This window comes from Apostichopus japonicus, chromosome 8 (genome assembly GCF_037975245.1).
Source record: "Apostichopus japonicus isolate 1M-3 chromosome 8, ASM3797524v1, whole genome shotgun sequence".
Classification (NCBI taxonomy): Eukaryota; Metazoa; Echinodermata; class Holothuroidea; order Aspidochirotida; family Stichopodidae; genus Apostichopus; species Apostichopus japonicus.
In genome coordinates this window covers 19,140,423-19,155,195 of record NC_092568.1, presented here as the reverse complement: position 1 = coordinate 19,155,195, position 14,773 = coordinate 19,140,423, and the positions used below count along the sequence as shown (strand labels likewise).

At 34.6% G+C, this 14,773-nt stretch overlaps 1 protein-coding gene across 1 annotated transcript; it reads left to right on the top strand.

Annotated features, from left to right (window-relative positions):
• The first annotated feature begins 3,593 nt into the window (after positions 1 to 3,593).
• LOC139970915 (neuronal acetylcholine receptor subunit alpha-7-like) lies at positions 3,594 to 12,392 on the top strand. The gene is made up of 7 exons (XM_071976984.1): positions 3,594 to 3,851; positions 4,632 to 4,676; positions 5,814 to 5,923; positions 6,180 to 6,366; positions 6,977 to 7,334; positions 8,295 to 8,472; positions 9,364 to 12,392. The coding sequence occupies exons 2-7, from the start codon at positions 4,674 to 4,676 to the stop codon at positions 9,686 to 9,688; spliced, it is 1,161 nt and encodes a 386-aa protein (XP_071833085.1). The 5' UTR covers positions 3,594 to 3,851; positions 4,632 to 4,673; the 3' UTR covers positions 9,689 to 12,392.
• Positions 12,393 to 14,773: the final 2,381 nt, after the last annotated feature.

The following is a 14,773-nucleotide window of genomic DNA, read 5'->3' as shown; positions in this document are numbered from 1 at the left end:
GTTTCTGTTTCTTTCATATATAAATATTTATGTATATATATATAGTTATATATATAGTTATATATATATATATATATACTTTTATATAAATATAGTTATATATATATATATATATATATATATATAGATATGTAGTCTTTAAAAACATCACACATATCAGTGATTCTGTATGGCATGAATACATTGAGCATCGTGTAGAGAATCTGGCATAGAATGATAACCATGTAAGAGAATTCATTAAATATTAGCTTTCAATAAAAAATGAATAAATTGATCCGTTAATAACACTTATTTGGGGGAATATGATCAACATTAAACATTCACAGTGACTTTTCAGTTTTAACTGATGATCAGTTTTATGAGATGGAAATGGGAAAACACAAGCTTCTTTAGAGTTTGAAAACTTCATTCCACTTCTTTAACATAGGCAAATTTTATATATTAATAAGTATTTATCATAGAAGGTAACATGGAGGTCTTTCAATTTTGCCTGTTCGATGCAATTTGGCTGTTGTAATGTTCTTACAATAGGATAAATATTTAGAATTCCAGTCTGAGGAACCTCTCACATGCCATACTTTTTGTTCCAAAAACGTTCAAATGTGTTTAGATTCTTTCTAAGATTCTGTAAAAATAAAATAGGCACTATCAAGATTTTGTCAACATACGTCAGGGAAGAAATGGCTTAGAAGTTGTTATTCAATCGTTTACTTAAAAAAGTCGATGATAATTGCATATCAGTGTAGAATCTCCAAAGCATTGCTTGTATTGTGCTTGTGTTCATTAGCGATGTCATGAATGGAACAATTTCCTTCTGGACAGCTAACTCCAGGCTGCTAGCCACGAAGAGGAGGAAAGACCTGCCATAAAGCCCGTAGCTAGCCAGGCTGGGGCACAGGGGACCGTACCCGTCCATGCACACTGCTGTTCCCCCTCCCCCTCCCCCAATAACAGGACACACATTTTATGCCACTCCTTAATTTTTGTTGCCCCCCTTACTTGTTTGTGCCTCTCAAACTCAGAAATTCTGGCTACGGGCCTGCCTGTCATCAAATGACTTTTCATGAAAAAGAGTCATTCATGTTAGAGTTCCCATTGGTCTGAAGCAAACGTCCCGGGTATACCTGTTCATATACAAGAATAGCTTCAATTCATGACAGAAAAGCAAAAATGAGGACAAAGCATCAACGTTTTCATTGAAGTGACATTATTCAGCGCATGTATTACCATGTATCGCGATGGAAGGTTAACCATGCACATAGGCGTACGAGGCGGGGGGGCAGGGGGGCAGACGGCAGACTGCCCCCCCCCCCAAATTTCCAGAGGACAAGAAATTCGGGCAAAAGTCCTGAAATATTCGGGCAGCCTAAGAGGAGAAAAAAAAAATATATATATATATATTTTTTTTTTAGGCTGCCCGAATTTTTCAGGACTTTTGCCCGAATTTCTTGTCATCTGGAATATAAATATGCAGTAGCTTGCCCGAATCTTTTTCAAATTTTTGCCCGACAATTCCATGATTTTCTTTATTCAGCATCATTATGCCCGAATATTTCCGTGTAACACCACCGTAAGCGCAGTTCATCTGGGCTACCACGCTCTTTGCAAGATCAATTTTTTTTTCTAACTAGTCAATTGTTTACCTGGACCAAGGGCGGCGGAACCGGGGGCCACAGGGGCACGTGCCCCCCTCCCCCACTTTTCCTCAGGTTAAAAATGTGCCTTTTTTCTATATAAAAATTGAGGTGCCTCAAGTTAGCAAGAGGCCAGGGAACCATAATGAACACTCGGGAAGGGCCGTTTCCGGCCATCTGAGGGGTTTGTAAAACCAAAACTTTTTATAGTACGCTCCGCGCCAACCGATGGTGGCGCTCCGCTCAGATAGTCGTGCATACAACTTTGCAAATCCTGGCTAAGCCCGTGACTTTTAATGAATTTATGTGGGTCAAACTTAAAACTATTTCGAATGGAAAATTTGTTAAGATATTAACAAGAAAAAAACCAGTCTAATTCGGAAGATTTTCTACATTAGCAACTAGCATGATTTCACCTCATTTTGTCTCAAGAGAAAACTTGTTCCTTGTTTCCCAATTTGCGTATTGGATATTGCAGTGCTATGGTGGGGGGGGGGGGGTGGTGCCTACAAGCATATAAGTAGGGTTTTTCATATTCTTTGTTATATTTTATACTTTTTTGTGAGACAAATTGCAGTCTCACCCGACACAGCGACATTATCCCGCTTACGTGTCGTTGAACAATGTATGTTTTTCTGGAGGTAGCTGAGTACTGTGTTAAAATAATAAATAATGTAACTAAATAGGAGCTTAAAAAATATACTGTCCCATTTTTCCCCTTCAAAGTGATGTTACCATTTCTTCTTCTTCTAATATACCAAATTTTTGGGGAAGTGTAAATTTCTAAAACGTGAGATTATAAAATAAAGAATGTTTAGATGCAACTTGCAAGGCCTCAGAAGTGCGTTTCCGGCAATCTGAGAGGCATTGTGTGCCCAAAATTTTCTTGTACGCTACGCGCCAACCGATGGTGGCGCTCCGCTTAGATAGTGTCACGGGAACTTTCGGGCACAAAAAGTTCTGCCCCCCCCCCCAAACTGAAATGGTCCCGTACGCCTATGACCATGCATGCATCACGTATCGTAACGCTGATTCCGTGTAATCATGCTTGACCCTAACTTTTAATGTACGTCCTTTATATTTCATTTCAAATCCTATCCAATTCACGCCAGGGAGTCTAACGTATAATTCTAATGTTCACTTCTCTGTTCCGCTCCGCCCACGAAAATCAGAAGATCCATCAGCGTTGAGTAATTCCCAAATGGGCCTATATGAATATGCACATTATGCATACTATATGAATATTTACATTATGCATACTATATGAATATGCATATTTAATCGTTTCGACGGTATATCTAGAAAGAGCTCACAACTTCGTTCGAAATCCAGTTCGAACTCGGGAAAACGTTATCAGTAAGTTATATCAAAGTAATTGGATATCTATCTACAGGAAATTTTGCATAACGTTCGCATAAATATATCATTCTGTTGCCTCATTAAAGGGCAATGGTAAGTCACCGCCCATATCGTGTCTTGATAGAGCCCCGTTCCACCGAAGCCCCGCCCATATTGGAACTGAGATAGTGACCGTGTTCTCTCTAACGTTAGCGTTCTGCAGTAGTAACAAACCATGTACCTTGTATTAATGAACTCTTGACTTTTAGATATACACTATACCTAAAGTCACATGAATGTCCAGTTCATAGTCGATTTGATGTCACAGTGGCCGACGAATCTATATGACACGGCATAATATATTAGAACAATACATAGTTGAACTTGCAGTGTGTCAGTCTAATAATCACACAAAGGTTTTGACAGTTATTGACTATATAATCTGATCAACTTTTAATTATGACGTCAGTAGAATTGACACTGAACATTTCAATCGATCGATAAGTTGATTGAACAAAAATTCTAATTCTTGCTATTTTAGTCTGGATTGAGTGGGAGAGTTACACGTATTTAAGCGACAACAATAGGCCATTGGCGAAGCGGTAATATGAATTGAGGTATACTATTTGGGTTACTTCACCTAGTTTGGATCTCGAAAAGCTACTACCGGTTCTCTCTTCATTGAAATATTTTGTTGAAGGTGTCCACAACTGTTTTATTGTAGCTTCGGCCAAAAATGCGTCGACAAAATCAGCAAGTAAGCGTTTGGTTGAAGAGTTATTGGCTAACTATGGATCGAGATCTGTTCGTCCTCGCCTCCAGCATAGTGATCCGGTCGATGTTAGTTTATACTTCAAACCGACGATCCTGTCCTCATTTGTAAGTATATATCAATCTTTATTTATACCTTATAGTCAAAGAGGGTTTTGTTTAACAGTTAATGAATGACTTTAGGCGGATAATATAATCTGATATGTTGTAGACAATAGAAACAGACGGTAAATCAATCCAGGTTGATATTTCCATACAATTTTAAATTTTCAGAAATGTCCCTTTAAGGCAATGAGATTCAACAATCAAAGCGACTGGACTATCAAGACTAATACAGAGACCATTAGGTCAATTCTTTAGATGTAACTCAAGGGGGAAAGCATAAGAAGGAAGATTTACAAATTCAATTACAAATTTATCGAAGACAAATGGTGTTGATTGTCATCCAAGGGTGATCTGTTGTTGATATGAAGTTAAAAGAAAGATGTGTTGGCTGAGTTATGAAAATACTTCTGAAACAATAGATTGACAATAATATTTAGACCTGCATCGAGGAGGCGACAGATTAATATCTGAAGCATTCCAGGGGTGTTCTTTTTACATTTTAATGGTGAATATCTAGAAAACCTCAATAGCTATATTTCTTTATACTCTTGGACCATAATGCCGGTGCTGTGGCAGGGTGGATAAAGGCGGTGGCAATTTCAAGCAAATGAGGCTTAGCAAATGGGAGGTTCGGGGTTCGAAACCTGGCCGGGTCGCGAGTTCTTTTCCCAAACAGGTTTTCAACCAATAAGATTGCTCGTGACGTCAGCATCAATAAATCACTTTCGTTGTTTAATCTTTAATGTATAATTACATCAATTTCTTTGTCGTCTGTTTTTATAGGATGAACAGAGACAGGTTTTATCAGTACAGGGGACTTTATACATGGTAAGTGATGATACTGCACCCTAAAAGTCTTACAAGAAACCAGTCACGTAGAGCATACTACATGTTGTGCCTATTATGTAGAAACTTTAAAGGAGTATTCATTCCGGTGACAGCCAAAGTGACACTTACATTGAAGAGAAAATAGTCTACACTGAATTAGTTGAAAATACCATCTCGGGATATATATCTTATTCCTATAACTCTAGATAACGTTGATTGAGTTGTGTGTTCTAGATAAACTTACCTTTGTCATCACTAATAGCCCGGATGACATCGTTAACATTGTTGTTGCCAGACGCAATCTTTAAAGGTCACTAACTTCTGAAAATCTGGATCTCCAAAATACGACATTCTAGCAGGTTGTGCTTTTGACCTGAAAAAGACATAGAGAACATTTCCATCAATTTGTTAAACAAGGAACCAAATTAATGAAATATATGTTATCAGTGTATAGTCTAAACATTGCCATCAAAGTGTTCGTCTATAGAGGGAGCCTGTTGAATCATTAATAATTGATACTGTGTAGTGATCATTGAAGCTTTAACGTAACCCTTTGATCGCGAGAGGGTCTACTGAAAGACGAAACGTCAAGGGCAAAATATGGTCCTTATTAATGAGCTCAACGGGGGAAAAACAAAATGAAGAAACCCAGCTGATTTAAGCAGATATGCGTAATGCGTAATGTACGCAATCTTATTACTGCTGTATAACATATACTTTCATTTGAAAATTCACAATGTTATGATAAGCCTTTTAAGTGCTGCAAATTCGTAAGTAATATCATTCACTAAGTATACGCATAAGTCTCGCACGAGACATTTTATATATACCAAGCTATTCTCTATATATAGTTAGCGAGGCATTGGAGGATACGGTAACCTGGCTTTTTAATGAAGCAGTTGGATAAATAGCACATGCATGTATTCTCATCATACGAAACGCAAGGACTCAGTATTAACAAATTCAATGTGTATATATATATATATATATATATATATATATATATATATATATATATATATATATATATAATTATATATATATGTATATATATATATATAAATATATATATTTTTATATACATATATATATTAAATGTCTTATAAGTTACATCCTTTCGTCTTTCATGTTACAAAGGCATGGGTTGATGAATTTCTTACGTGGGACCCAGAGGTTTATGATGGTGTTGACTTCGTATCACTTAGAAAAGATGATATTTGGATCCCAGATGTTACAGTGTATGAGCGGTAAGTTAAAACCTATTATAGTATTTGACGTCTTTAAACATGTTACATTTAACACTGCAGATCGAAGCAACATTCATGCGTTTACGTCATGTTGTTTTCCACAACGAGGTTATTCTCTTTCTTGTTCTGAAAGAACAATAATAATAATAATTACTGCAATCTCCATTTTTCCAAACTTCTAAGTCTATCTTGTTATCACGCTTGTACATATATAAACATTGTATAAAAACTTCCATTTTTGTTTGTATCTCCGCAGTCTCGATGTTGGCGACTCTGAAGTGAACTTGTTTTCACCATTTCTAATAGTGAACAACACAGGCTTCGTTGTCTTCTTTCAATTAACGGATTTGACCGTGTATTGTCGAATGAACATGAGTAAATTTCCCTTCGATGTTCAAAAATGTCAAATAACGTTCACCTCTTACAGCTATGACAGTGACCAGGTTTGTCTGTGTGTTTGTGTGTTTGTCTGTGTATATGTATGTTTGTTTGTTTGTTGTTTTATAAACGTATTTCAATCGTCACCATTGGTTTAACGGTGTCTTTGTTTATCGTAAAGGTGACATCTTGCACGTATATTATCGGTATCGTAAATGATAGAATTGTGTATATAGAGGCATGAGCACTTTCATGTAAAACTAACGTATAAGACAGTATCGTTAGACAATCATTTGGTCATATGGCTTTACGTTGTTGTTCGAATTTTCTGGAAGATCGTTCTATCACTAAACCTTTAATATTTAAGATATTTTGGGTAAGTTACTACGTTGGGTGAGAAATGATGATGACGATGATGACGATGATGACGATGATGACGATGATGACGATGATGACGATGACGACGACGATGACGACGATGACGACGACGATGACGATGACGACGACGACGATGGCGATGAAGATGACGATGACGATGACGATGACGATGACGATGACGATGATGCCTACAACTTTTAGAAACATGCAAAAGGAAACTTGGTCAATAAGTAAGTTTAGCCATTGATGTAGAAATTCGTTCTTTTATCAAATTTTAAATGATACATTTTCTTGAAGCTTATTCTGTCATATGGAAATTCATCTGGCTCTAATGACATCGATTTTCGTTTAAATGGAGTTTGGAACTTGAAAGATGTCTTCGTGGAAGAAGTTGATCGTGTCTATGCGTGTTGTCCTGCCCCATATGTGGAAGTCCACTACGAAGTGGTACTAGCAAGAATAGAGACGTTTTACATTTTCAGCATTTGGATCCCTTGCGCACTCTTGTCCGTGTTGGAACTGACGGTGTTCCTAATGCATCCTAATTCTGGTGAAAAGGTTTCCTTAAGTGTGAACAATGTTTTAGCTTTCATCTTGTTCCAGCAAATTATCATAGAGAGTATGCCATCCAGCGGAGACGACTCGCCAATTATAGGTAATTACGATATTTATATTAACAACACTATTAAACTATAAATAGAGGCAAAACTGCGTAAAGGTATTAGTGTTTAAACAAATAACTGAGTGGGTACATGAGAATTGTAATACTTATATATAGGTAATTGTTATACTTATATATGGGTAAATGTTATACTTATATATAGGTAACTGTTATACTTATATATAGGGAATTGTTATACTTATATATAGTTAATTTTTATACTTATATAGGTAATTGTTATACTTATATATAGGTAATTGTTATACTTATATAGGTAATTGTTATACTTATATAGGTTTTTGTTATACATATACAGGTAATTGTTATACTTATGTAGGTAATTGTTTTTATATAGGTAATTTTTAACTTGGTAATGGTTATATTTATATATATGTTATTGTCACTGTACTATCCTCCTCTTTACCCTTTTGTCCCTCCTTTTCCCACTTTGCTCTCTCTTCTATTTTCTTCTATTTTCCCTCTTTTCTTTCCTACATCTCTTTCCTCTTTTCTCCTATTTTCTTCTATTTTCTCCTCTCTTTTCTCCTATATTTCTCCTTCCCTCACCCCTTGCTTCCTAGTTTCTCTTCTCTTCTTTTCTCTTCCCTTGTCCTGGGTTTCCTCTCTCTCTCCCCCCTTTCCCACTTTTCCCTCTCTGTACTTCACTTTTCCACTCCTTTCTCCTAACGTGTTCCTTTTCCCTTTTCTTTCTGCCAAAGGTAATCCATAACTAACATAATACAATTTAAGAGTAAAAAAAATATCACTGATCTGGGGATGAACATATCCGCAGAGACTTGAACTAGTTGCAATAACCAGAGAGAACTGCAGTCATATCGTCGAAGAACACTGATATTATATTCGATCATGCAATAGACTATGGTTAGATCCTGGTAAACTGTCATACAAGTTAATTTCATGTTATTTTCTCTTCTATATATATTAAATTTGCAGTTGTTTACTTTTCTGCCATGATTGCGATATCCTGTGCATCTGTTCTGACTAGTGCGGTTGTACTCCGAGTTTATCATCATCAACCAGACAGTCCAATCCCCACATGTATCAAATGTCTTATAAGAAGGCCCGGGAAGGTTATAGAGACCAACAGCAAACTAGGACAAGTTCTTAACGAGTAAGAGCATTATAAGCCGTTACGAAAACAGTTTTATGTCTATCTCTTTCCAATTATATAGATGCATATATAGATCATTTTTCTGGTGTGTAGATATATATATATATATATATATATATATATATATATATATATATATATTTATATATAAATATGTATATACATATTTATTTTGTATATAGATACATATATATACTATGTCGTAGTTTGAGGAGCCCAATCATTTGCGTCAATGGCACGTTGGCGCCTGACTTTAATACATTTCAAGAGGTAGGTTACAATTATTAACCAGAGTACACATCAATTCGGGCTAAATTGCCCATAGAACTTCATGTTGAAACGAAATTTTGATTTTTCTTTTCATTGCTTTTTTTCTTGACGGAGACCACAACTCACGCAAACCAATCATTTCGCGCTTGAAACTTCTAAACAATTTCGATCAATTTGTCAATTCTAGAAATGAAGTAGTGAAGTCGCTAGATAAGATCCCTTGAATAAATAATTGCATTGTTTGTATTCGAAACACGCAGTAGCGAACGATCAATCAATGTTGCTTACACCACATAAAAAAAGCAAGGATGGTTGAGAAGTGACGTAAGACCGTCTTTAATTGGTCGGAAATACAAACTCTTAGCAACCTTCAAACTCGCAATTATGCAATGGTTGATCTTTAACTCAGTTCAACTTCAACCTCATTGAATAACTAGTTGATTACGGTAATCGATCAAAGAAGCACGCGCATATATATATATATATATATATATATATATATATATATATATATATATATATATATATATATATATATATATATATATATATATATATATATATATATATATATATATATATATATACATATGTACGATTTGCATCTTAAATTCTTTACAGGACAAATGAAACACTTCAGAGTGACTTATCCTACACACTAACTCAGGGTTTACATGGGCATCTTGTCACCGAGACGCCTGTCGAAGATGGACACCTTGAGAGGATCGAAAATAAATCTCAGAGCATGAGCTTAGCTAATGATTTTCAATTGAAGACGACCCAACTGAGACACGCTTCTATTACAGAGCCATCTTATGAAGATATTCTAACCGACGCTTCGGACTGGATGCAGCTTGCGCTCGTCTTGGACAAATTATTTTTTCTCGCTGCAGTACTAGCAATGCTAGGAGCGGTTTGTTATTGCGTCACCATGTTTAATATCTAAAAACAACTCATGTATATTAAGTGAGACACGATGAACTGTGCCATATGCTGTTTTCGTAGGGTGTTTTTAGTCTTTTAGATTCTTTTAAACTCCAAACTCCAAATATCCATAAATAAATAGTCGGCTTTGCGTGAGAGGCAGGAGTGCTCGAAATTCGAAGAGTAGTGTGAGTGAAATGGATCGTTTAAGAAAACTTAAAGGAAGGTTTTAGGCAGAATTTAGTCTTATGTCATAGTTTAAGAGAAATGAACTGCTGGGAATTTTTCTACAAACTGTTATGACTTGCAAATTATTTACCTTTAAAATATATTCAATCTCTGGAATGCTCCTTTAAGGTTTACATATGCTGGCGATGACGTCATCGCCACAGTGCAGGCCTTAATATTTTCTTCATGTTAATCCATTTGTCCTTTAGATTATAATAGCCCAACCAAACTTTGCTTTCTTTAACGTCATATAAACAACATTTAGATGACATTAAACATCATTTGTCCGTTGACAATTTGAATGTGTAATCAATTGTGAAAATATCAATTTCCGGTCATGAATACTCTTATTTTGTTCCCATTGAGTTTTGTGTTGCATCTGAGGAACTGATCACCCAATGGTCTGCTTATTAGAATATAAAGTCAGGAATTGATGAACATCAGTTGAGTTTAAAGGTCATTTCTCAAAATTAAAAGGTGTTATAAACATACAACCTTGACTGATAAACATGTGTTTTAACGGTCTATTTAATATTAGCATTCATTTTGTGCCTATGGTCATCCTTTAACTCTATACTTTGGGGTATTTTAAGATATCATGGGTTAAATGATTTTGTCTGATGGCTCATCCGACATACACTTTGCAACAAAACTATATATAACCAAAGTGTATAAACATCTAAAGTTTAGAATTGACAAACACTCGCAGCTAAATCAGAAAAATAAAAGTAATTTCTGAATAGTTTATACTATTTCCTCTCCTTAATTCCCACTCATTCCTTCTTCCTCACGAGTAACGTCTATAAGTCTATGAATGGTTTTTGAGTTCGTGGAATGATTATGCTTGCTCCAGAAAAATACTGGAGATGATCTAATATACCAATTGACAAAGTCCACCTCATAATGTTATGATATAGAAAAGTGGATCTTATAATTATATACGTTTGATTTGAAATTTTCTCCTTCATTATCGCAATAAAGAGAACTCAATATTTCAAAATGCACGATTGAAAAAAAAAAAACAATCGACTTTATTAGCTGCAGAGTTTATATTTTGACTGAACGTGAATAGTTTAATGTTAAATGTTATAGTTGGTAGATTGCTTTTATTACATATTACCAGGAGAGTTATTAATAAATAAATATACTAAGCGTCTTTAAAGATTTTATTGGCTGCAAATTCTACATTTCGCGGAATTGTGTTTACGCATTAATGGGAAGTACTATTGTAAATAAAGTAATTACTAGTCTGCCTAGATTGGACATGCTGTGGTTGCAAAGTCTATTTGTTTTATTACTGTAATCCTTTGCTAAAAATTAAGATGTTTTGTATTTACTTTATTAGAGAGAGGAGGTTCATTAATAAATAATATGCGATTTGAAAGATCATTTCACAGATGCTTATAAGTCTCAAGTTACTTGGCTAAAGCTGTGTTTGCGCATGTATGGGAAACTGTCGGATGCATTGCATGCACATACAAACACTGATATGAACATCATTACAAATGTGCTAAAAAATTAATATTTTTGAGGCTACAAAGTCTCTTTATAACTGTGTGATCTTTGTTAAACAATAAGAGTAATCGGTTCCCTTTATCGTAGCCAAATTGAGTAACGTCTTATATGCTTCTTCAAAGACCATTTTAATTGGTTACAAAGTCTAAACTTGTCTAAAATTGTGTTTCCGCATGAAGTGAAATACGGCCGGATGTATTACTTAGCCTTTTCACATTAAACAATATATATATATAACATTACAAACGTGACTTAAATTTGACGGTTAACTAATTTTTCAGTGAAAAGTATTCCGCAAACAAGCCTTATCACAACCGATTTTTAATATAAATCTATAGTACAATTGAAACCAATTCGACAAAATATGCCAAACCTACCTTTTCTAACTTGTATCATTTAACTTTATCTATTTTCATGCACCACTTTCAGGTGCTTTATAGTACCATTCCAGTCGTGGCAACAGTACTAAGCAAACTTCATTAAGCAAACCTCAAGAACATTTTGAGAGGGGTGGTATTTACAGAAAGCTCATATATTGCTGGATCTTGCTGGATCTTTATGTATATATAAACACTTTAACCTGGTATTCCTTTGAAGATCAACAGCACTTCAGCAACCAAATGATCTCTTTAGTTAGGTTAGCTCGAATTTTGAGGCAAGAATGTGTTATTGCCAACCAGTGTATGAGTTTTTCTATATACGAAGGGTGTTGTTACAGATGGGGAAGCAATGCCCCCTTCCAGATACAGACCGTCTCTATTACGTTTACTTCAGAGTTAATCTTTTATGCAGACCATTTTAATTACATGTACTTCAAAGTTAATATTTTATGCAGAACGCTTTAATTACATATACTTCAGAGTTAATCTTTTATGCAGAACGCTTTAATTACATGTACTTCAGAGTTAATCTTTTATGCAGACCGTCTCAATTACATGTACTTCAGAGTTATTCTTTTATGCAGACCGTTTTAATTACATGTACTTCAGAGTTAATCTTTTATCCAGAACGCTTTAATTACATGTACTTCAGAGTTATTCTTTTATGCAGACCGTTTTAATTACATGTACTTTAGAGTTAATCTTTTATGCAGACCGTCTCAATTACATGTACTTCAGAGTTATTCTTTTATGCAGACCGTTTTAATTACATGTACTTCAGAGTTAATCTTTTATGCAGACCGTTTTAATTACATGTACTTTAGAGTTAATCTTTTATGCAGACCGTCTCAATTACATGTACTTTAGAGTTATTCTTTTATGCAGACCGTTTTAATTACATGTACTTCAGAGTTATTCTTTTATGCAGAACGCTTTAATTACAAGTACTTCAGAATTATTCTTTTATGCAGACCGTTTTAATTACATGTACTTTAGAGTTAATCTTTTATGCAGACCGTCTCAACTACATGTACTTCAGAGTTATTCTTTTATGCAGACCGTTTTAATTACGTGTACTTCAGAGTTAATCTTTTATGCACACCGTCTCAATTACATGTACTTCAAAGTTAATATTTTATGCAGACCGTTTTAATTACATGTACTTCAGAGTTAATCTTTTATGCAGAACGCTTTAATTACATGTACTTCAGAGTTATTCTTTTATGCAGACCGTTTTAATTACATGTACTTTAGAGTTAATCTTTTATGCAGACCGTCTCAATTACATGTACTTCAGAATTAATCTTTTTTTCAGACCGCTTTAATTACATGTACTTCGGAGTTAATCTTTTACGCAGACCGTCTCAATTATACATGTACTTCAGAGTGAATCTTTTATTCAGACCATTTTAATTACATGTACTTCAGAGTTAATCTTTTATTCAGACCATTTGAATTACATACTTCAGAGTTAATCTTTTATGCAGACCGTCTCAATAACATGTACTTCAGAATTAATCTTTTTTTCAGACCGTTTTAATTACATGTACTTCGGAGTTAATCTTTTACGCAGACCGTCTCAATTATACATGTACTTCAGAGTTAATCTTTTATTCAGACCATTTTAATTACATGTACTTCAGAGTTAATGTTTTATTCCTTTTTCATTTCCAAATCGTATGGTTGATACACCTTTGGTGCCCCTTTTCTGTAAACATGTATAAAGCATATCAATAAACCAAAGACTTGTTACAAGGGCCAATTTGTTTGTATCGTGGTTTTATTTGTATTTATGTTCATTCTTTATTTTAATTAAACTTAAGAACTAAAAATCCATTCATAATTCACTGTGTTATATACTGTAATATGTATATATTACGTTCAAACCATTTATAAGTGGCAAGTCATTTATCACAATAATCGGTTTGTTTCTGGTACAAATATCATACAGCAATGGTTCATATTAGTGACGTGCCACCTACACCAACAGCCTAACACAGACGCCCGCACGAACGGAAGTAAATCAAACATAGGCATATGTTCCTCGCAATAAACAAGGGGAACTATGGATAAAAATTTAATGAAATAAATTTCCTACATATTAAAAAACCATGACATTGAATACATAATGGGTGATTTAACTTCCATTTCTAAATATTTAACAATATTATAGTAAAAGCAAATGAATGTTTATACTATAATTAGAGATATCTTTAAGTATATTACAGAAATATTCGAGGTCGAACAAGCGTATTCCTAAATAAATTCAGCTGTTCTACCGGTTTTTTCATTGAAATCCTTTCCAATTACGTTAACGTACTGACATGTTGAAAGTTCTCTCAAATGTTAACCAATCGTGTGTGACTTGAGCAAACCACATTCTTGAAAGTGTGTAGTCACGTGATCAACATCGATAGAAACTGTAAAGCATTGAATATTTAACAACAACAAAATTGACAATTATGATTTTCTTTAAGTAATGAGATTTTGTGAGACCGGTCGCTTTTACTATTTATATATGAGTGTATACGTTCAATAATGAAACGAGTATGAATGGAGGTCATTTTCAGCCAGATTATGAACTGTTGGTGAAGATTGAGAAACAATAGACACATGTAGGTTATAATAGCTTGAGGTGAAAAAAGTTCAACTGTAATTGTTTTCGGGTCGTTAGGTAACAATAAGATATGGTCTTAATTGGATATTATGCAACAAAATACTGAAACGATCGTTCTTAACGAATGACCGCACTAACTCGCGGACTGACCCGCCAATAGCGGTAGTAATTCCTATATGTAACTTTATAAAGTATAACCATAGGGCAGAAACTTTATTTTAATTTTAGTAGTAGACTCCTGAAAAACACTGCAATTAGTCACATTTGTATTTCTAATACACTTTTGTTTTGTTTTAGGAATGACCCTTGAAACATATGAAACTCATCAGTTAAATTGGCTGGTCTATTAAGTCTAACACTGCAGAGA